We start from the raw sequence: 23,815 nt of genomic DNA, 5'->3' as shown, positions 1-23,815 counted from the left end.
AAATTGTCACTATTGCTCCCATGAAGGGTTTCCAGGGAATGTGTGAACAAGGCAGTGTGGACTAGGGTCGGCTTGAGAGTTCCAAGGGTGCCAGGGTACACAGAGGATTTGAAATACACAGCCCCCCAAAAAGGTTCTGAGAAAGCATCTGCAAACACAAGGGACTGGTCTGGAAAACAGAACTTCCTTCACCACTTGGCATATTTATGAACCAGAAGACTGACAGCCTTTAAATTGCTTACATTGATTCCACTTTCATTTAGAAAACTAAGTACATTTTTGGTCCTTATTTATTTTTTTAACAAAGTGCCAAGATATATGTAAGATTCAGTTAGGTATACTGTAAAAAAGGATGGAGGTGGGCCCAGCGCGGTGGCTCAGTAGTTAAGGTCCTCGCCTTGCACGCCCGGCATCCCATATGGGCGCCGGTTCTAATCCTGGCAGCCCTGCTTCCCATCTAGCTCCCTGCCTGTGGCCCGGGAAGTCAGTTGAGGACGGCCCAAAGCTTTGGGACCCTGCATCCGTGTGGGAGACCCGGAAGAGGCTCCTGGCTTCGGATGGCATGGGATCGGCCGTTGCGCTCACTTGGGGAGTGAATCATCGGACGGAAGATCTTTCTTTCCTCTCTCTCTCTTCTCTGTATGTCTGCCTTTCCAATAAAAATAAATCTTAAAAAAAAAAAAGGCTGGAGGTAAAATCAAGTCAAGTTTCTACTACTTTGGTGTCCATTAGCATCCTCCCACAAAATATAAGCAAATAAAAAGCCAGAAATAATAACTAGGTAAGGGAAATATACCACGCATACACAGATAGCAAGACACATAGCAAATGTTCTCACCAGTAACAAGAAAAAGGGTATACAGATAAAATAATCTGACAACATTTTATTATAAGAAGGATATTGCATTCAATAAATACATCCTTTATTTTACGTGTTGAATTCACAAGACGACACAGAATATTTGATATAAAACTTTTCAGAATTGATTAAAAACAGTTCCTTGGTACATTGTGGCTCCTTACAAAGCACCTACCATCTGCATAGCTGAGACTTCAAACCCGGCGTCCCTAATAGCCACAAGGATCTTGCCCAGGAGACCTGAAAAATGAAGAACAAATGTTGGCAGAAATATACATTTTTAAGAAATATAAACCTTTATGTTTTTAGACATGTAAATTTTCTATATCAAGCTACTCTTCTTAACATCCATGTGAAGAAAACACACATTTTTGCAATAGAGAGTAACTCCCTGATACTGAGAAATGCACTTGGTCATTTGATCGCCTAAGTTCCTGAAGCATGTCAATAACCGTCCATAGGATTTTGCAAAAACATTTTAATACATCATTTTGCCTTTGGGACCATAAAAGGTTACTGAATGAGAGAATACAAAAATCAAACAATTTAAAATTAACATTACCAAAAAAAAAAAACAACCCTAAACACTGAAGTACTGGATACAGAAGAAACTCACAGAGTAGTTCAGAGAAGCAGAAAACTAAAATTATAAACGAAAAGGCAGGCAGAAGCCTCAGGAGGACTGGAAAACACCAAGGACCCTTAGGAGCCGTGGACACTTAGGTTTTCAGAGACACATCTAGGAAAGTATGGGATTGTTCATCTGACAGTAACAACAAGAGAGGAAAATAAAACTGAACAGGAATGGATGAAGCACTGGATCAACGTAAAGAATGGGATCATCATGGCACAGATGAGTGATCTTTTACGATGGATTTTATAGACTGCAAATACGGTCAAGATTTGATACTCTATTTCATTGCTATACACACTCCGAGTTTATTTTTTTCAAGTCTGCGGAGACTTTTTCTGCATCTGTCTCTGATGCAAAAACACTTAACTATACCTACACTCAATACTGTGCGTGATCCGGAAGCACAAATCACCCAGCAGGGCTGGTGCCTGAATATACATAGTTTTTGTTATCTTATTGGAGCCAAAAATTACTGTTTCAACTGTGGCAGAATGAGGAGTGAGAAGAAGACAGAATTAGATCTATTTCTCAAACTGTACATTTGTCTCGCATGAAGGCCAAATAATATCACAGCATGTTACGGCAGCAAAGGTTTTTCAGGAGCTGGAAAGCAGAAACTGGCAGGCTGCCTGAGTCATCACCGTCAAACAGGCCCACACATAACTCAATCTATACCACATTTAGCTCAGCTGGATTTTGTAGCACAGTATCTTTTCTTAAATTTCATTCATTTTACAGTTCTATTTGTAACTAACATCTAAATGATTTTAGTTATTTACTCACACACGGAAAAGTTTCTATTTAATTTTATATTTGGAAGCTTAAGTTGCATTACAGAAAATGAATAAAATTCATGTTAACATCAAAAGCCCATGATTTGTGTTCTGCTGCGGTAGTCACAAAAAAAAAAAAAAAAAGTCCTTGAAAATACTAGGCAGCATAACACAAAATAAAAGTAGTGTTACACTAAAATTACTAACGTAATGGTGTCAAGTAATGTGTTCTAAAGAACAGATTACAAATAAAAGGAGTAAGAAAGTTTTTTCAAATTATTTTGCACAATAATTTAAAAATATTCAACCATTATAACTTTAATTATTATGTCCTATTTCATACTTTAAGGAAATAATGATTATAGAATATTTTCTAAGCAAGAAGTAACACATTGAATATCAAATGTGAAGATAAAAGAACAAAAGATGATTCTACAATTTTTACTCCAAGTGACTAGAAGATTGACTTCAGTTTTTTAAAAAAGATTTATTTTATTTTTATTGGAAAGTTAGATATACAGAGAGGAGGAGACACAGAGAAGAAGATCTTTCTGTCCGATGATTTACTCCCCGACTGTGATAGCTAGAGCTGTGTCGATCAGAAGCCAGGAGCCAGGAAGCAGAGCTGGATCAGGCCAAAAAAAGTATTCAAGAATTGAAAAACACCATTAAGAGGCCAAATATAAGAGTTATGGGAGTCCCAGAAGGTGCAGAATGAGGAACTGGTTTTACAGATATATTTAATGAAATAATAAGGGAAAATTTCCCTAATCTAGAGAAAGAATTGGGAAACAAGATCCAGGAGGGACACAGAACTCTCAACGGGCTTGATCAAAAGCGATCTTCACCAAGACACATGATCATCAAGCTCTCTTCAATTGAAGATAAGGAAAAGATCCTTAAATGTGCACGTGAAAAAAAAATCAACTGACATATAAAGGAATGCCAATTAAACTCACAGGAGACCTCTCACAAGAAACTCTACAGGCAAAAAGAGAATGGAGTGACATATTCCAGATTCCAAAAGAAAAAAAAAATCGTCGGCCCAGGATAACATACCCAGCAAAGCTTTCTTTTGCCTTTGAAAAGGAAATAAAATTCTTCCACAGTAAAGAAAAGCTAAAAGAATTTGCCTCCTTCAAACCTGCCCTACAAATGATACTCAAGATGTTCTCTTGACAGAGAAGAGGAATAGCACCCAACAAAACCAAAGGCAAATGTGAGGAATATCCCAGTAGAATGACAACAGAAGACTAAACCAATGAACAACCCATTGCTAAAATGACAGGACCAAAGTACCATCCATATGTAATAACCCTGAATGTAAATGGCCTAATCTCAATCAAATGTTATAGATAAGTAGACTGGATTAAAAATCAAAAGCCATCTATTTTCTGTCTAGAAGACCCACTTTTCACTAACAAAAATGTTTTCATTTTACTAAAAAACAGGGCGAAGGGGAAGTGGGATGGAAGTGAAGGGACGAGAGGCGGCAGAAGCTGTTAACAGAAGGGCTTACAGATCATATTCAGAAGTTTGGACTTTATCCTATAGACCGGGAAGTTCTTAAGCTTTCAGTTTTCCTAGATTCTTTCTGCTGTTAAAAAGTTATTGTAGACTCTGAAGTACTTTCATTTATAGAGGTTATAGCTATTACAATTTGTTACACATTTTAAAAGGATTTTAAATACTGTTTATTTTCAAAGCAGAGTGATAAGGAGATAGAGAGATAGAGAGATAGATAGACAGATAGATAGATAGATAGAGAAGAGAGAGGTAGGTATCTTCCATCCTCTGGTTTACTCCCCCAAATGGCTGCCAGTTGCTGGGTCAGGCAGAAGCCAGGATTCTGGAACTCCAGCTGGCTCTCTGACATGAGTGCAGGGTCCCAAGTCCCTGGGTCATCTTTCACTGTGTTTTCAAGTGCATCGGCAGGGAACTGGACTGAAAGTGCAGCACATGGAACTTGAATCAGTGCCCATATGGGTTACAGGCATCACATATAGTCACTTAATACGCTAAGCCACCATGACGTAACCTCCAAAAGATTTTCAAATATGTATTAATTTAAATACTTTAACAACCATCCATTCTACTGTAGCATAAAAGAAAAGAAAACCACACACTGATGCAGTGTGATTTATTTCCAAATCAAAGATGGACTTCCAATAAAACTGCTGAATGCGTCTTGACAATAGGATGCTGGGCTCTCTGCCATTGTCCATGCTCACAATGTCAGGATACACTTAAACAGCAGAATGATGCACTTATGACTGACAGTGAAGGACTATACTATCGTAAATACATGGGCAAAATCAGAGGGGGGGGGCAGGAATTTGGGAAAGACGGAAGGGAAATCCCGGAGTCTATAGAACTATATCATGGAATAATTAAATTTAAAAATTTCAAAAAATGTGTGAGGTGATACTCTTTTATTTTTTTTTAAGTTATCTGTATTTAAAATCACTGCTGTGCTTTGTACTTTGAATTTTTGTCCTAAGCACTATTTACACCATGATACTTCGTTTGCTTGAAAAGCGCTAGTTCACTAAGTTGTATGGGTCTTCCAAATGCTGACTCATTTCATAACACCATGGCAAGAGCTCCATTTCTGGTAACACTAGGAATTTTATTAGAATAGTCCATTGGGAAGGTGCTAAGTTCCAAATGGAGAATACAGTTTTCCAATATTTTAATATTAATTTTAGCTTCTCATGTATCTTGAATTTTATCTTTGGCAACAACTGTTGGCAATTGTTTGCTCTCAATGGTAATTTTAAAGAAAATGCCTGAAAAATACCCAATCCTGGATAACCAATTTGTCAGGTTGTTCTTTCAGATACAAATCATATTCTATAGAACATAAAAATACACAGTTGAGCTCAGAACTCAAACGTGTACACAGTACGAATGTTTTCTCAGAAACAAAGCCGTATATAAACATCCCATTTCTTCACACAGAGTACGTTAAAAGACCTATACTGAATGGCCACAAAATTAATAATTTTTCTGCTCCATTGAGGATATTCCAAAATGAGAGTGACTTTCCTTTCTTTCAAGTACATGATGATGAAAAGCACAATATCTTACAGGACAGTTTGATGCCACTGCCTTGATTTATCATAAGGTATTAGCAGTTTTATCCAGCATTGTTTTTGTATCATCAGTACAAATATCAACACATTTTAAAAAACATTTAATCTGTTATTATGAGAGTAGTTTTGATGTCACAGATACCTAAAGTGTTTCTACTGACGATAATAATAAAATTTATATAATTACATATGTATGTTGATCTAAATATGAGAGTAGTATCAGTGTATACATTAATATAGAGAGATTACATTTAGAAGGGGTCTTCAGAAAAGTATGAAAAGCATATGAAAATATTTTACATAAATTTCAAAACAATTTTTGTATAAAAGTAAACTTATGTTTTAAATCCATGCTTTCATTGCTTTTCGAATCATTGTCACAGTATTAAATCTAGAATCTCAATGAACGCTGAATATACCATCTTAACACATTAATTCTATTGACAGATCAACTTAGTAAAATTCCCCTTCTGCCAAGGAAAGTCAGATAAAAAGTTCAATTCCTATTTATTTAGGTAATATGCCATTATGGCCCCCACACCTGCTACATGGCCTGTTCAACTCTCAAGGAAATTGCCCTTTTTATACTAAGTTGGATATGTGTGGAGGGAGGAGAGAAGAGCATTTTAAAATCCTGTTTTGGGTTTAACAACCTAAAACAACAAACCTCAAGAGTCAGATACAGCACTCTGTTTTATTTCCCCGTTGTTTCCATGGTTTATTTGTTTTATAATAGTTTGCTTTAAAAGCTCTCTGAATGCTACCTGTAACTTCTGAATGTCAGATCACCTTCTCTCTGTCCTTACTCCAAAGACCTCACTTCATAACCTCATATTTTTCAACTGGGTTGTTCAAAAGTCTCTATAAATAGCTTCCCTATATTCAGTCATGCACAATACTAGGCATCTATAACTAACTAGACATTTTTTAAAAATGCTTGCTTCTGCTGAGATGAGCACCAATTCCTCCTTTAGGAAAGAACTTCATTAACCCTAAAGCACAGCTTCAATGAGTGGTAAAAATGATCAGCACCAGACCTAACCAGGGCTAATCAAAATATTCTACTTTCTGGGTCACAGTGATTTCCTAGGAATGGATCCATAATTTGCACAAACCAATTACATTTCTTTTTTAGTTTTCTTTCTCCCTTCCTTTTTTTTTTCTTTTAAAAATATATATATAAGCTGGAGGCAAGGATAACAAGCATGCTTTCCACTCTTCTTAACAAACAATGCACATTATACGGCTATTCGAACTCCCATTCCCACAGGGGTAAGAGGCTGACAATCAAGAGAACCAAGGGCGTAAGCCAGATAGAATAGAGGCAGTGGCAGAGTCCCTTTTGTGTCGCCTGAGGCTAGCCTGAGCCCTGTTCCTCTTCGAGTAGTCTAAGCAAATCAGACAGTTTTGGAACACGGAAGTTGGGCTTCTCCTGCTTATACCAAAAACTACCATCATTAAACCACACACTTTATATAAGACGTGAGACACTTCACCCTGAGAAAGAAAGGCTGAAGTAGGAAACGTGGAAGAAAAAAAAAAACTATCTATTTTGAGAGCTGTGATATTCTGGTCCCTGTTGTCCTGATAAAATTGCAAATACGTATCTCAGAAAAAAAATAGTATGTACAGTGAAATGATCACAAAATGAGATCAGATGACCCTACCTTTAATAAAGAGGGACAGGGTCACGGGATAAGATCATCTAACTGTATAATAGCAAGGATCATCTTTCCTCACTTCAAAATAAACTGTAATATTTCTTTTTATTAACCGACTAGTATGGTAACTAGTGAATGAAGCTTGCAAATATAAGGTGGATTAAAATCACGTCTTTGTAAAATCTGACGAAAGGAAGAGACGGGAGGGAAGTGTGATTAACCTCTTGGGATTTTATCTAAGGAATAGTGAAAGGCGTTCTCTGTTTACTAATAAAAATGAATGAAAATGAACCGCTAATGTCAAAAAATAAACTGACAACACTAGTATTATGGGGCATTCCAGTTCAAATAGCATTTTTTTTTTTTTAAGAAAGAGTAACCTTAACCATTTTAAGAAAAAATAGGCTTGCATTGGGTGAAGGAAACATAATATGTAATAGAATAGACTTGGACAAATTAGGCAGTTTAACATAAACTGGTATTAATAAGATTAAAGTAACAGTAAATGTTTCTAAATAAGAGAACATGTTTGCAGCACTCGGAAGAAAACAGAGTAGCATCAGGGTCATAGGAGCGAGTGGTGCAGAGGTGCCACTTAAGGGAGTCTTAGTGACAAAAGCAATATAGTACAAGTATGATTGGTGTTAATACGCTTTTCAAGACTTATTGGGTATGACAGCAGGTAAAACTATGGGGATCCCGGGGTGGTGCAAAGGCTGCTCAGAAAGAACTTACTGTGAAAACTCAGCTTGAATCTAAAGTGGAAACAAATAAAGGCGTGATTTCTTCCGTTAGAAATACATACACAAATTGAAATATTTCACAAGTGAAATACATCAATTGATCTCCTTCTGATCGAACACGTGCCTGCGCGAAGCAAATCAGAACTGACTTTGCTGCCTTTCATTATTTCTGCCAGGTTAGGTATTCAGATTGAGAGAAATTCTTATAAGGTGAAATGACTCATTGACTCATAACAAACCTCCAGCTGAAAAAGAATCGCTTGCGTTCCTTAAAAGTGAAAGGAGTAAATGATCCCATAATAAGGCACAGAGAGAGGAAGTTATCAACAATGACTGCATAAAAGATACCTGGGAAAGGGCTGAGTGTTACCAACTTGCTCTCCAGGGCACAGACGTTAAGTGTTAGAAAGCATCCAATCTGAGCCTTCTCCTCAGCCAGAACGTCCTAAACTATTTGCTCAGTTATCCCAAGCAAGGCACATAACTAGATACAACAGACATAAAGAAGTAAATTTATTTCATCCACTGTATACTTTTAGGGCAGGACAATAAAATCATCCATCACACGTGCTTTTATGAGTTGCTTCTTTTGTTCACTTTCATGACTGCGACATTCATCCATGCTACCATAATTGGCTCTGTTTGACAGGAAAGGAAGAAAATGCTATGTTGTAAGTAGTCCGAATTTCTGGTGAGTATAAGGGATTTTTAAAATACAGATTTATATGTACTGCTAAATTTTCTATAATCTGTATTTGCTCACAGCAACAGAAGTTTCCCCCAAAGCTACTAAACCGAATTCCAGCATGAAACTTAGCACAGTAATACTGTAACCTTTTTGGTGTCATATTTCTTAATGAAACCATTTTGGTAATTTCACTGTGGAAAGAACACCGCATACAAAACTCAGCTTTAATTACGAACCAATTGCTGATGCTCTCTTTAGAGTGGTGATGCCCTTTTCTAAAGATCTCATTAGTTCTATCTATCCATCTGATACATACCCATCTAACATGATGAATCCTCACAATACAGTTGTGGAGAACCTGAGGTATTTGTTTAGAAATACATTAACTAAAAGCCATCAGGTAAATAAAACCTACGTGAAAAATCCAAATTTTATAAAAATTATATTTGAAATTTCATTTTCTGATTTAGCCCAGTGCTTAAACAGGTTCAGCCTAAAGGTTACTGGTTCTTGGGCCTGGTGTTGTGGCTCAGTGGCTAAATCCTTGCCTTAACTACACAAGGATCTCATATGGGCTCACTTCACATCCAGCTTCCTGCTGGGGGCCTGGGAAAGCAGCAGAGGATGGTCCAAAGGTTGTAGCCGCTTGGGAGACAAAGAGGAAGCTCCTGGCTTCTGATTGACTCAGCTTTCACAGTTGTAGCCAATTGGGGAATGAATCAGCAGAGGGAAGAACTTTCTTTTTGTAAACCTGCCTTTCCAATAAAAATAAATAAAATCTTAAAATAAAAAGGTTATTGGCTCTTAAATCCAGGATAATGTAGATAATTTTTCTTTAGATTTATTTACTTAGAATATTATTCAGCCATAAAAAAAAGAATGAAATCCTTGCAATAAAATGAATGCATGGAAACCATTATGCTTAGTAAAATAAGCCAGTTACAGAAAAACAAATATTATGTTTTTCCTGATTTCTGGTAACTAATCCACAGAACACAGAAAGTGTGGTCTATATGAGCTAGATTTATGCTTTGGGATTTGATTATTGTTTACAGCCTTTGTTTTTGCTCTGGAGGAAAAGGATGGTTTCTTCTTCTTCTTCTTCTTCTTTTTCCTACTTGCTCTTTGTTGAATTTTTTTTTTACTTAGAGGACTGTTAAGCATGCTATTGCAAAGTGAACTGAAAGTAAGCTATGGTAAAAATCCTATACAAAGAGAGTGGGTGGCCAGGAGGGAGGGTAGAGCTGGAAGTATGACTGACTATGCTCCTGTTGTGTACTGTCAACTACGTGAAATTTGTTCATGGTCAACTAAGTAAGTTAAAAAACAATTTGCTTTTTCATTGAAAGGCACAGTTGGATTCCATCTTTTGGTCCACTCCAAAAATGGCTGCAATGACTGGAATTCTAGTCTGAAGACAGCAGCCTGGAGCCTCTTTGGGTTTTCCTCAGTAGGTGCACAGGCCCAAGCACTTGGACTAATCCCCATTCATTTCCCAGGCACTTCTTGCAGGAGCTGGATCACAAGTGAAGCAGCTGGAACTCTAACAAGTGTCTATACTCTTGCCGGTGCCAAAGGAACCAGCTTTACCTAGTGCTGCCCAATGTATTAAGGATTAAAAACAAACCAACAAAAACCCAGAGATATGCCATCTGTCTAGGGCATAAATCTAAATTTAAAATTTTCAAGATCAATTTCAAGCAGGTGAGTGTTCCAATGGTTTTTTTTCAACGTGCTGTAATTCAAACTTGTATGATTCTCCTAGGAGACTGCATACCACAGTTTTAATAACAAGCCTACTTCACAGTAACTTCCATGCTCTAAAGGTATAACTGGAATGACTACACCACTACCTATTTTGCACCTACTGAAACCATTGTATATGATTTAAGTGATACTAAACTAGACTATGTTGAATAGATGACAGGTAGAAATGAACAACCAAAATGAGAGCTCTGAATCATAGGTTTCAGAGTGTAAAAAAGGCATAAGGATCATTTACTAATCTACTGAAAATTCAATGACATGCATCACGTTCTTTGACACTTTTTGTAAGAGTCAATCTCTTTCATCTTTGGGAAACCCAAGCCTGTTCAGAGCCTTTACTGTCAACATACCATCTTTTCTTCAGCTATTTCTCTTTTTTACATATAAGAAGCAATTATATCACCAGAATCTTAGAATTTGTAATCTTCCATGTAATTTGAATAATCTTTTGAGGTCTTATAATCTGAAAACATGCATCCTATTTTTGAAATCTTTTCTGATAAAGCAACATCATGTGTGTTGAGTCCCTGGATTCCAGCTCCACAGTGCTGGCCCGGCTCCAGGTGGGGAGAATCAAGCTGAAGTGCAGAACGGATGCGGGGGGAGAAGAATCTCTCGTCTCCCGTCTGTCATTGTACTATTATCCAGGCAAGTCTGCAGACAAAAGGGTTGGGGGCACCATAAGCCAAAACGGGGGAGCTTTCCAGGGAGGGAATGGGCACATGGTATCTTTCTTACAAACTGAGTGTGTCTCATGTCGTTAGTCTCAGCATTGATTATCATGAGTGCTATAAAGGGTTCTTGGATAGACAAGTTTATGGAAAATGTGGAAGGGAAGTGGTTGGAGATCTGTCATTCAATTGTGCATAAAATCTAGCAATAATTCTCTTCCTCACAAAAATTTCTGGGTACACATGGAAACTTGTGGGTTAATGAATAAATATTCCTAAAGCATGAGTACCACGTTGTTCCATGACTGCTGACTTTTAAAATACAGAAGGTAGAAAAATAGTTCTTAATTTCTCTCAGAAAAAATATTGAAACAAAAAACACCCAGAATTAAACATACTGTAAAACACTAACACCTACCATATGTTTGTGCCTTTTACACTTCAAAAGTTATTAAAGCTTAAAACTCTACTGGACTTTTGAAAGACCTAAATTTTTGCAGTCTTTTTCCTTGACATTATAATTGTGCTTTTTTTTTCCCATGAAATTGGGTTTGCTTCCAACCTCAACAGACAGAAAGGTTAACCTAACAGTCACCCACTTACACATCACCTTTTACTGCTATTTTCATTAAATAGCTGCTTTACAGAAGCTGAAGCATATTACAGGATCTACTTTGGAAGTATGTCCTAGATATTCAAATTTTTGATTGCTTCAAAAAAAAATTCTCACCATCCTGTGTTACTTAAACCATAATGATATTCTTATTTTATAATGGAAGATGTATGTGAATATTGAATTAATAGGGAATCATTTAACTTTACTTAAGCATTCAGAGACTGGCAGAAGTAGTAGCAATATGGGGGCAGAGTTACAACAGAGTGGGTTCAGGCAGCTTTGACTACACTGGCATTCCTTATTAAGGTCTTGGTTGGAGTACTGGCTGTTCTGTTTCCAACCCGCCTCCCTGCTAATGTGCCTAGGAAAATAATGGAGGATGGACCAAGTGCTTGGGTCCCTGACACTGACATTGGAGATGACGATGGAGTTCATGGCTCCTGATTTTGGCTTAGGCCAGACCCGGCTTTTGCAAGCACTTGGGAAGTGAACCAACAGATCTAAGATGCTCCACTCACCACCTCGCCTCCCTGCCTGCTCTTCCTCTTACTCTGTCACTGTCTTTTAAATAGTAAGCAAGCAAGTAAGTAAGTAAATAAATAAATATTTAAAAAGAGAAAATACACCTTTTAAAAACAGTCTTGGGCCTGGCACAGTAACCTAGGTGCTAAAGTCTTTACCTTGCACACATCAGGATGCTAGATGGGCATCAGTTTGTATCCCATCTGCTCCACTTCCCTTGCAGCTCCCTCCTTGTTGCACCTCCCTGCTTGTGGCCTATGAAGGCAGTAGAGGACGGCCCAAAGCCTTGGGACCCTGCACCCACATGGGAGACCTGGAAGAAGCTCCTGGCTTTGGATTGGCTCAGCTCTGGCCGTTGGAGCCACCTGGGGAGTGAACTTTCAGATAGCAGATCTCTCTCTGTGTTTCCTTTTCCCTGGAAATCTGACTTCCCGATAAAAATTAAAATAAATCCTCAAAATATTAAAAAAAAAACAGCTTCGTAACAGAATAGCAATCATAAGTAATGATAGCTAACTGATGGCACTTTGAGTACTGGTTACTGTACTAATGTGTGCATTCCCAACAAACAAATGAAGAACAAGGCCCAACAATATGAAGTGATTTCCCGAGTACCCCATGGGTAATAAAGAATTCATACTTACATAGCCTGATTTCAAAGTAGAACTAATTCATTCACCGAAGGGATTAAACTAACACACAGAAACAGCACCAAGGTTATAAACACATTGTGTTATTTTCAACCGTAAAAATACAAGAACATTCACCTTTGTTTTTTCCCCTTTTAAAGCCTGAGTTCCAAAATGACTATATACACACACACAAATGACTATATGCACATATATTATCTATGTGTATATTTACATGTATATTTATTAATATGTATATAATGTATATATAATGTATACATATATATAATTCTACATATAGATATAAATTTTGAATTTCATGGTGCAATTCCATAGGGTATGGGATTTCCCTACCCTCTCCCCAAATTTCCACGCCCCTACTGATCCAAAATGACAATATATTTTCTCCTTCCTACATAAAAATATACCTTCTTGTTTCCCCCCGGGTCTATTCCACAAAGTGAGTTCTCTTTTGTGTAACCCCATGGCAGTAAGAAGTAGAACCATTGCCTTCACATAGAACTAAGAAGCGGAACTGCCTACGTACACATGACTACTATTTATGCCAAAAAATTCCTCCATAAAAGATAAGGATCTAAATCTGTAAATAACTTCCTTGTTTGCTTCAGGAACTTTCTAAAGATGCATTTACTCCAACAATGGTCCGCAAAACAACTGTCCTTTCATGATAGTCCTTCCAATGGGCAAGTGACTAGCTTGTTAAACAACTGTACCCTTACAAGAGTTGGTAAAGATCACTGACTAACCACAAAATCTTACAGCATGAACCTCGCCCATAATCAATCAGATTGTTGTTTGTGGTCCTTGTCTACATTCCTGGGAAAAGTGGGCTTTCTAGTTTTTCCCAGTTGAATATTATGGTTGGTGGTGCATTAAATCCAGGAGGATGAAGCAAACTCCAATTATGTTATTGTGAAAATTGAAGGCTAAAATAGAGGAAAGAAGGAAGGGGAATAGAGGCAGGCAAGTATGGTTATCTTCCTAGAACTATGGCTATAAAATCCGTTTGCTTTATATTAATAGATTAACAAAGCAATTTTATATTAATAAATGCTTTAAAAGATCCACGTTAAGTAATTTTTATTTAGACTTAGCAGTTTATTGTATTCAAGCAAGATTCTACAGAACGTTGTGCACTCTAGGGCGATCAAAACAATCATATAACAAGCCATCTATTAACAACTGAAGAGTAGAACTGTCTTAGGTGGGCGAGCAGAGAAATCCCCCCCAACTTTAGCAAGTTAGGAATGACTGTCTAGGTAAAGCCAAATCGGAAGCCTGACCAGTAAGGTACAGGCTGAACCATTACAGGCCAAATGTAATGGTTCAAATGTAATGGCTTCTTATCTGTTCAAAACTTTCTCCAAATTTCCAGTTCCCTGTATCCATTCCTGGCTCCTGGCCTCAGCCAGGCTATTGCAGCCATCTGGGGAATGAATTACAATCTCTGATTCATACAGACAGAATCTCTCCCTCTGTATGCGCTCCCACCCGCTCTCTCTAATTCTGCACTTCAAATAAACAAAATAAATCTTTGCAAAAAGACTGATAACTAACACGTATTCTCATTGTACTTTATTTTGTCCCTTTCCATGCATCACCTTTTCTCCCTTAGAAAAGATGGATTATTTGGAAAACACTTACTAAAACACATTTTGAAACAAACAGTAAGTTCTAGCATCCTACAGTTCAGTGAGGTGAATGAAGCTCAGAGTATTGCATTATATACATTATACAGAAGGGGAAAGAGGTACTGGTAGGCTCTAAACATGAAGAAAAGATAAGGAAATATTTACAGCTTGTCTTGGTCAATTTAAACTGCACATGTTCACACACTACACCGTTACTTCGTAAAACATGCACGATTATTTAGGCCAATTAACTAAAAATATCAGACCAATCAGATCAACTCTAATGGAACACAGCATTAAGTTGGCAGCAGATATTTCACTCACAGGGTGAGATACTGATGTCCCACATGCCAGCAGTGTGTTCAGGTCCTGTCTTCTGCTGCTGACCATGCTTTCCAGCAACAACAGACTCCAGGAGGCACAGGGGATGGCTTCAGAGCCAGTCACTCATGCCAGAGATCAGGATTACATGATCAGATCCCACCTCCAAGTGTGCTCAGTTCAAGCGGTCAGAAGCTTTTAGAAAACAAACCAGCAAGTGGGAGCTGTGTCGGTGTGTGTCTGACTCTCAAAGAGAACCAGAAGTTTTAATATAAACCATGTTGAGTACATAAATAAATGATAGCACATATTATATACATAAATGATAAAGAAAGATTCTAGAAAACTTTTTACAAATGTATTAATGTGCCACAAAGGCTGTTTTTTTTTTAAAAAAAATTAAGACATTTAGAAAAAATTTATCATATATGAATATGTATGTTAAATATGCATGTGTTGAGTATTTGTATACAAGCGCATATATACACGTGTGTGTATATATGTGAGTACATCTTCCCAGGCAAGAAACATTATTGTAATACATTACTCCAGTTTAGTTTCAAGGATTGCTAGCACTAGCCATTTCAACTATTACTATTGTTTCTTCCATTTGAGTGTTACTAATCAAGTATGACATTTTGAAATTATAATTATTTTTTGTTGGAATGATTAGATATAGGGAATACAAAATGGAAATTAAAGAGGAGAAGGCTGGCATCTTGAATTTTCTACTCTAAATCAGAGGAAACAACCTCCTGAGGCTTCAGTCAGCATATCTAAATACGAGAAACAAACACATCTGCATACTTGTAGTGCATATTCACAGATATAATCTGGAAGGTACAGCTCCGCTCCCAGGCACACAAGCACTAATTGTGTGTAACTCTTACCTCTCAGATCCCTTATGCTTAGGGACCTAACGCTGTATAAGATGTCAAAGCACTAACTAAATCATTAAAGAAGAATTACTCATGCAACAAGATCCTCAAGGTTCATACTCTTTTAACCAATAATCTTACCTGTAGGAAACTAGCCAGAGGAAATGATTAAAGAGATACAACATCAATATTTCTGTATAAGGATGTTCTTCAAAATTTTATTTTACTGGGCCCGTCGGTGTGGTAGCCTAGTGGCTAAAGTCCTCACCTTGAACATGCCGGGATCCCATATGGGCATCGGTTCTAATCCAGGCAGCTCCACTTCCCATCCAGCAACCTGCTTGTGGCCTGGGAAAGCAGTCGAGGACGGCCCAAATCTTTGGGACCCTGAACCCATGTGGGAGACCTGGAAGAAGTTCCTGGATTCTGGCTTTGGATTGGCATAGCATCAGCCGTTGCGCTCACTTGGGGAGTGATTCATTGGACGGAAGATCTTTCTCTCTGTCTCTCCTCCTCTCTGTATATCTGACTTTCCAATAAATAAATAAATCTTAAATTTTTTATTTTACTATTGAAAAACTAAACACAATATAACTATCCAGCTATGACAGTACATACATATGATTATTACTATGCATTGAATCAACTTTTAAAATAGTCCTAAAGATTTCAGGAAATCCAAAAATGCTCATATCATTAAACTTAGAGTAATAGCCTATAGTACTACAGCTCAATCAAGTCAGCTTTCACACGTGCTTATGTGTACACAGACATATAAACACAGATGAAAAGCATGTGCAGAAAATGCATCAAAATATTAACAATTCCCGTTTCTGAATGACGACAAGGCAGATAACTTTTATATTTTTTAAATTTCCAGCTCTATTGCTTATGTGAATAACGGTTTATTCAGAAAACATAAAATTTATCATTCCATTTTATAATTGATTTAATAGTGTCATTGTATTATTTATCAATCTCATTATTTTACACATTGGTATATATGTTTAACATTTTCATTGTGTCCCTGATTACTTTTAAAACATTCAGAAAGCTCCCCAAAATATATACAACAAACTAAAACAAGTAGATTAAAAATGAAGATAAAAATAGGAAAAATCAGTACAAATTCTCAAATTCTGTGTGTGTGTATCTCTATGTCTTTTAAGATACTACAAACTGATGAAGCTTCTCAACTTTCTCAGGAAGCATGGTGCTGCAGTACCAGTAGGTATTACTTTAAATGTACATTAGCAAAGCCTTTGACATGAACTAAGTGAATCAGTCATGTGGCTGCAGAGAGAGGAGGCCGACGCAGCACCGTAGGAAGACCATGACTCAGAATAAAAGACAATCAAGATTTTTGGCTCCAAACCCACAATGGAAAATGACACCGAAAGGCTGGCTGCCCACCATTGCTGGTTTTAAGCAACATAATAAATGTTGAAATGTCACTTTATGCTCTTTAAAAATGTGCAAGCACTACATGTCAATCTAGATTTCAAAAACTGATTTTTAAAAAAATGCTCAAGGAGTGAGATAGGGTGAATGAAATTGACCATATGCAGGAAACTAAAGATACAGAAAAAGAAACTTAAAAATACAGACACAAAGCAGAGGTACAGAGTGAGACAGATTTCCCTGTATTTTGTTACTTAGATGCATGTGCCTAGAACAAGCAAAAAAACTCAAGAAAATACAATGTACTGCATATTTTGTATTCAGCACAAGACTTACCTTCACTGACAGCATGGGGCTTAATAATGCAACAGGTACAATTTGTAAATTTTGCTGTATTTGCTGGTCCACAACCTCCACTTGAAGGGAAAAATAACTCCATTTCCTAAGGGCAGAAGGAAATGAGTTTGACATATATGATATCTTATATTGAATATACAGAGAAATTCTTAGAACTGTGTGATTACTTTTAATGTTTTAAAATACAAATAATTTAAGTTTTTAAAGATATTTATGTATGTATTTGAAAGGCAGAGAGAGAAATTTTATTCATTGGAAGACCCATGACTTTCTAAATGACCACAGGGAGGTGGATCAAACGTATTAGCAGCAGGAACTCGAATCACTGCGCATGTGGGATCTGGCATTGCAGGCGGTGGTCTAACGCACTGCACTACAATGCAAAACACCATTTCAAATAGCCTAAAAATGACCTTTGTATATTCTGTTTCAAAAGCTATAATCAGAGTATGCGAAGAAGTATTCATCAAAGTCATGATATCATGCATGACTCTGTCCATCTTCTTACTACTGATAATCTTTCTTGGGGGGGAAAGATTTATTTATTTTTTTATTGAAAAGTCAGATATACAGAAAGGAAGAGGGACAGAGAGGAAGGAAGATCTTCTGTCCACTGGTTCACTCCCCAAGTGACCACAACGGCTAGTGTTGCACTGATCCGAAGCCAGGAGCCAGGAGCTTCTTCCAGGTCTCCCACACAGGTGCAGGGTCCCAAGGCTTTGGGCCATCCTTTACTGCTTTCCCAGGCCACAAGCAGGGAGCTGGATGGCAGTGGGGCTGCTGGGATTAGAACCAGTACCCATATGGGATTCCAGCATGAGCAAGGCAAGGAATTTAGCCACTAGGCTACCACATGGCCCTCTACTGGTAATCTTTTGATGATGCTTTCTGGTCAAATAGAGACATCAGTATTTTATTGGTTCCCACATATTTACCTTCTGTCTAATACCCTCCTCTCTAAACTCTATGCCCACAATTCTGCAAAAATCACTTAACAAATGCTTCACATTTAATAAGATATCTAAAGAAGAATTCTTTCACTATTTCTCCCAAGGTTTGTTATCTCTCACAAATAGAGAAAAACAGGAAAAAAAAGTTATATCCGATCAGCCTTCCTAATTCATTCAATCCAAGCTATCAAGTAATCCTTAAAAATATATGCAGAACTGGGGAGAAAAGTACCCTCCTTCATTGTTGGTGGGAATGGTGGCTAGTACAACCACTACGGAATTCAGTAGGGAGAGGGCTCAGATAAACAAAGCTTGATCTACCTTTTGACCCTGTTATCCCACTACTGGGAATATATCCAAAGGGAATGAAATCTGCATCTGAGAAAGTGACCTGTAATCCTACATTTACAGCAATACAATCCACAACATTGAAGACATGGGAACAACCCAGATGCCTGTTGAAAAGGGGAAAGAATAAAGAAACTGTCGTGCATCTACTTTAGAGACTACTACTGAGCCACAAAAAGAATGAGATTTTACCATTTACAGCAAAATGGTCCCAACTAGAGGTCATTATGCTCAGTGAAATAAGCCAGTCCCCTAAGGACAAATTACAGGCTCTCTGATACAGGCAACCTTCATGCAAAATACAAGACCAATAGATATATAAGCAAATATGTGTATACATAGATTTACTTAGAGGAACGACTGTATATAATGGAGGCAATATGCTGTGAAGATATAACTGCAGTATGCACCTGCACTTCTGAATGAAATAAGGACTCCTAATAAAACTATTGAATCAAGACATCTTCACAAGAGACTGCTGGACTTTCATGTTTTTAAGGTTTATTCATTCATTCATTCATTCTTTCATTCCTTCATTTAGAAATGCAGATCCACAGAGAGAAGGAGAGACACAGAGAAAGTTATTCCATGCACTGGTTCATTCCCCAAGTGATCACAACGGCCAGAGCCGAGCCGATCCAAAACCAGGAGCCAGGAAGTTCTTCTGGATCTCCCATGTAAAGGTAGATCCCATTGCGTTGAGCCATCCTCTATTTGCTTCCCCAAATCATAAACAGGGAGCTGGATGGGAAGTGCAGCAGTCAGGACACAAACTATTGTCCATATGGGAACCTAGAACTTGCAGGCAAGGATTTAGCCACTGAAGTATCATACCAGGGATAGAAACCTGGACTTTCTACAATTGTCTCTACCTACAATGCCATGACACACTGAAACAGAATGACAGAATTGCTGTCGTTCTGTTGCTGAAGAACCACACTATCACTATAACACAGGGGGAAACAGTGGAGGGGAAGGACATAGGGACTGTGGAATGAAAAAATCCCTAAGCTTAAGTAACAATATCATAAAAAAATTAAAAAAATATATATATCTTCATATATATAAAACACACATATATGTATCCAGGGCCAACACTTTCTACATCTATTCATTAAATATTGTATTCCAGGGGCTTGTGTCATGGCTCAATTGGCTCATCTTCTGCCCCCCAATTGTCAGCATCCCATTTGCTTGCTGCTTTATGTCCTGGCTGCTCCATTTTACATCCACGTTCCTACAACTCTGCTGGGGAAAGCAGTGGAGAATGGCCCAAGTCCTTGGGACTGTGCAACCATGGGGGAGATGCATAAGAGGATGCTGGCTCCTGGCTTTGTCTCAGCTCAGCCTTGGTTATTGTGGCCATTTGGTGAGTGAACTAGCGGATAGAAGATCTTTTTCTCTGTCTCTCCTTCTCTCTTTAAATCTACTTTTCCATTAAAAAAATTAGAAAATATATTTAAGAAAAAAACTGTTCCAGACACTATGCTAAACACTTACATCATTTTCGTTAATTCCAACAGATTCATCAAATAAATCGTCCATATACTCAGCCATCTTACTCTTGTGAAATTATCCAGAAGATGTGAAATCAGTATATGAAAGATTTATCTGTACTTGTGTGTTTAAAGCAGTTCAATTCGAAACAGCTAAGATACGGAATCAACTAACATGTCTGTCAAGTGATGATTGGATAAAGAAAATGTGGCTAAAATCACACGATTGAATACTATTCAGTTATAAAAAAGAATGAAATCCTGTCTATTGCAACAAAATGGATGCAGCTGAAAGCTATCATGCTTAGTGAAATAAACCAGTCTCCAAAATTATCACAGGTTTTCTGTGGTTGGGGATTTTAGAGTAAAAAATATGTATGTTATCTATTAATGATAAAGTGTACAAAACAATTAACATTGTAACTTAACTATCCTCCTCTTCAGTGATGGTTTTTCTACTCATTATGTATTGAATTCTTTATCTAGTTAAAGATTAAGCTTGTGGTTATAAAGTAAAAGTATGTCATTACAATAATTAAATGAAAAATAAGAAGACAGGAGTGGTGGGAAATATCATGTTGTTAAATCTATCTATCTATCTATCTATCTATCTATCTATCTATCTATCTACCTATCTATCTATCTATCTATCCATCCATCTCTCTGTGTTCCTTTACATTAGTAATAAAGGAGTGCAGTGACCCCACAGCAGTTGAAAAAGAAAAAACAAAGTGGAAGTGATCTACATTCTGGTGAAACCTGGTTATGCACGAAAAGTACATTCAGAGAGGATTTAACAGAGAGTCAAGGGCCAGGGCTAGGCTGTCTGAGCTGCTCCTGTGATGTTTTTCGACTCTGTATGATCTATTGTTTGTGCCTCTTTTTATAGACTGTATTTTCCAGCTCTGGTGTATCTCCTTTACCATTTTAATGCTGACATAATGTTCATAATACTGTCTTACCAAGGTCAGAGCACTGAATTGGTATTCAGGTACGTACTTTTTTTTTTAAGTGCTTAAGATACTTTTTAAAGGCATTTGTGTGTGTGTGTGTGTGTGTGTGTGTGTGTGACAGAATGAGCAAGCTTCCATTAGCTGGTTCACTTTGAAATTACCTGCACTGGCTGGGGCTGTGCTATTGGCAAACCCAGGAGCCAACAATAAAATCCACAATTGCCATGTGGGTTTCAAAAATTCAAATGCTTGGGACATTGGTTTTTCCCAAGCTTTCTATTAGTAGGCAGCTGGAATCAGGAGTCAGAGCTTGGAATTGCCATCCCATTCCCCAATGTGGGACAGTGTAACTGCTATGCTAATCACCTATTCCTAAACCTTGTTGCAAGCCCTGACTTACAATCTCGTTCAAGCAGGGCTTTCTAATTTTTATCTGTTGAACTCTTTATTTTGTGGAGCATTAGGACTTTGACTACAATATAAGTTGAAGATGTTGCAAAAATAATAAATGAAATACTAAATTAACTTGGCAGAAGTTGCTCCAGCACAAAAAACATGTTAAAAAAAATCATCTTTAAATTGTATTTGTATATAGTAATTGTTCTAACATTAGGGAACCTTCACTACATATGTGTATAAAAACATACATACACCCAAGTAAGATAATGTTAAGTTTACTGTATTAAAATATAAAACTTTTTTATATTTTAATCTGCTTGTTTTCAGCACTGATAGCATTACTCACATAAATATACACACTGTATCACCATCCAACGGATATGGAATGGCTGAATTCAGAGGTAAAAGTTTGGTGCGTTTGGCAAAGGTAGAAGGGAAGGAAATGTGAGGAGAGATATGAATAACACGATCAGTGCCCATCACTGTCTTAATAATTTCCATCTACCATTCTTAAAACAGTAATCTGATTGGTAATGAAATATATCTGAATCTCTCCTTCTGCCTCACTAATGCTCCATCTCCATTTCCTTTGCTGCTTTCCCGTTAACATTTGACCTGCTTCTCTCTTTGCTGTCTGTCATCTCAACTACTCTTATGGCTTTTAATACCATCCGTTTGTTCATAAGTCCCACACAAATGCCTTTAGCACAGAACTCTCTCCCAGACTCCAGACACAATACTCATTTCTTCGTGTAGTCTCTTTACTGGAGTGACTAACAGGCATATTAGCTTTGGATACATACATATAGTAACTCTCAAGTTCCCAATGATTCTGATTCCACCCACTATGATTTCCCACTTCACATCACCCAAGGCCTATCCTATCTGTTGTTCAGGTGAAGAATTTTGGAGCAATTTTTGCTGTTTTCCTTTTCCTAATAAACTCATTCATTTGGGAGAAAACACTGTTTATTTGACCAACAAATATTAACATCAGTTTAAGGCATATTTACATATTGTATCACTGCTATCAGCCAGTTCAAGCCATCATTTATCTGAATTACCGCAATACACTCTTGGTTAGGCTCAATGTTGCTCCTTTTATCCTCTGCAGCCATTCTCATTGCCATAGTCAGAATGATCCTCAAAACATGCTAAGTAAAACATGTCAGCCCCAGTTCAGAGCTCTGAAATGACTTTTTTTTGCCCCCACCAAAAAAAGGCAAAATACTACAATGGCTTACAAGACATCACACCTCTCCCTCATTTGGATTCCCTAACCCTGCCCCATTCACTGTTAGAGGGATATCTCAGACAGAAATTTTTAAGTAATATCAAGAAAGTCAGTGTACCCACAATATAGTGGGTTTTTTTTTTTTTTAACAGTTTTTACTTTATAAAAACTGGCCAAACATACAGGTAGAAAGGCAGAGGTCCTATCAGAGCAATGCAGGCTTTGATAAAGACTTTAGATTTTATTCCAAAGGAGACAGAAATCCATTGACAGGTTTTCCACAGGTTAATGTTTATATGATTTGTGAAGAATACTGGGCATAATTAATCCTCTGGGACAAGGAAAATATCAAAACACTGAGTTTAAGAGAAGAGAGAAGGATAAGTAGGAGGTTACTGCTGCAGTCCTAAAACACACAGGGATTTCGAGTGCAATGATCAGATTCAGGGTCTGACTATAGAGCTGAAAGTAGAGATTACAGGATTCACTGATGAAACTACAAGGAAAAATAATTATTCTAAATTAGTCTAGCATTATTTCATTGTAAGTCTAACCAGATTAACAGCCATCTTAATTTAGCTAAGAAATATCTCATGATGTTCTGAATAAATTTTTGCCTCATTAATTCATCCTCTGTACAGTCAGTAGAATGCCTTATTTATCCTTTAATAAATAAGAAGTAAATGCATAGCAGTGTTTTTTTTTTGAGAAACACTAGCTATAATGTAGGAATATGAAAAAATTCTTAATCTTGAATGTCTTCTGTTAAATCTAAGTCAAAAATATAAAATCTTTTTTAATATATACTATCCTAAGTTCGTGCATAAATTCAATAATTCTTATGTAAATTAATTTAACAATCTGTGACCTTCAGTAATTCAAGTCTAAGGAACAAATTATTGAAATCAGAGAATAATTCAGGTCATAATCAGGTTACCTGTTCATAAAAGAGACATAATTGCATCATTAAAACCCTGTTTGATCACAGCCAAAAGGTCAAAAGTTCTTCCATTATTAGATCAACCACATAAATCCACTATAAGTCAACAATAGTTGAAATGATTTATCTTTTTCATTCATATATACACATATATTTATATTTATGTATTATATATTTATTTCTGTATTAACTACAATATACTAGAGAAACCATATGACATCTGCCTTT

At 37.1% G+C, this 23,815-nt stretch overlaps 1 protein-coding gene across 1 annotated transcript in view; it reads right to left on the bottom strand.

The window, feature by feature from the left end:
* Positions 1–23,815, bottom strand: part of NME7 (NME/NM23 family member 7) — a 187,137-nt gene that overhangs the window by 89,676 nt on the left and 73,646 nt on the right. Inside the window, exons 7-8 of the mRNA XM_040987543.1 lie at positions 17,247–17,352; positions 1,035–1,099 (exon numbers count right to left, since the gene is read on the bottom strand). Coding sequence (XP_040843477.1) covers positions 1,035–1,099; positions 17,247–17,352 — 171 coding nt within the window. The remainder of the gene's footprint in view (positions 1–1,034; positions 1,100–17,246; positions 17,353–23,815) is intronic.

The sequence above is a fragment of the Ochotona curzoniae genome, unplaced genomic scaffold, assembly GCF_017591425.1.
Source record: "Ochotona curzoniae isolate NIBS_2020 unplaced genomic scaffold, NIBS_Ocur_1.0 contig_4754, whole genome shotgun sequence".
In the NCBI taxonomy this organism is placed as follows: domain Eukaryota; kingdom Metazoa; phylum Chordata; class Mammalia; order Lagomorpha; family Ochotonidae; genus Ochotona; species Ochotona curzoniae.
Note: the sequence above shows the minus strand (reverse complement) of the source record. Positions and strands in the feature narration are given on the sequence as shown.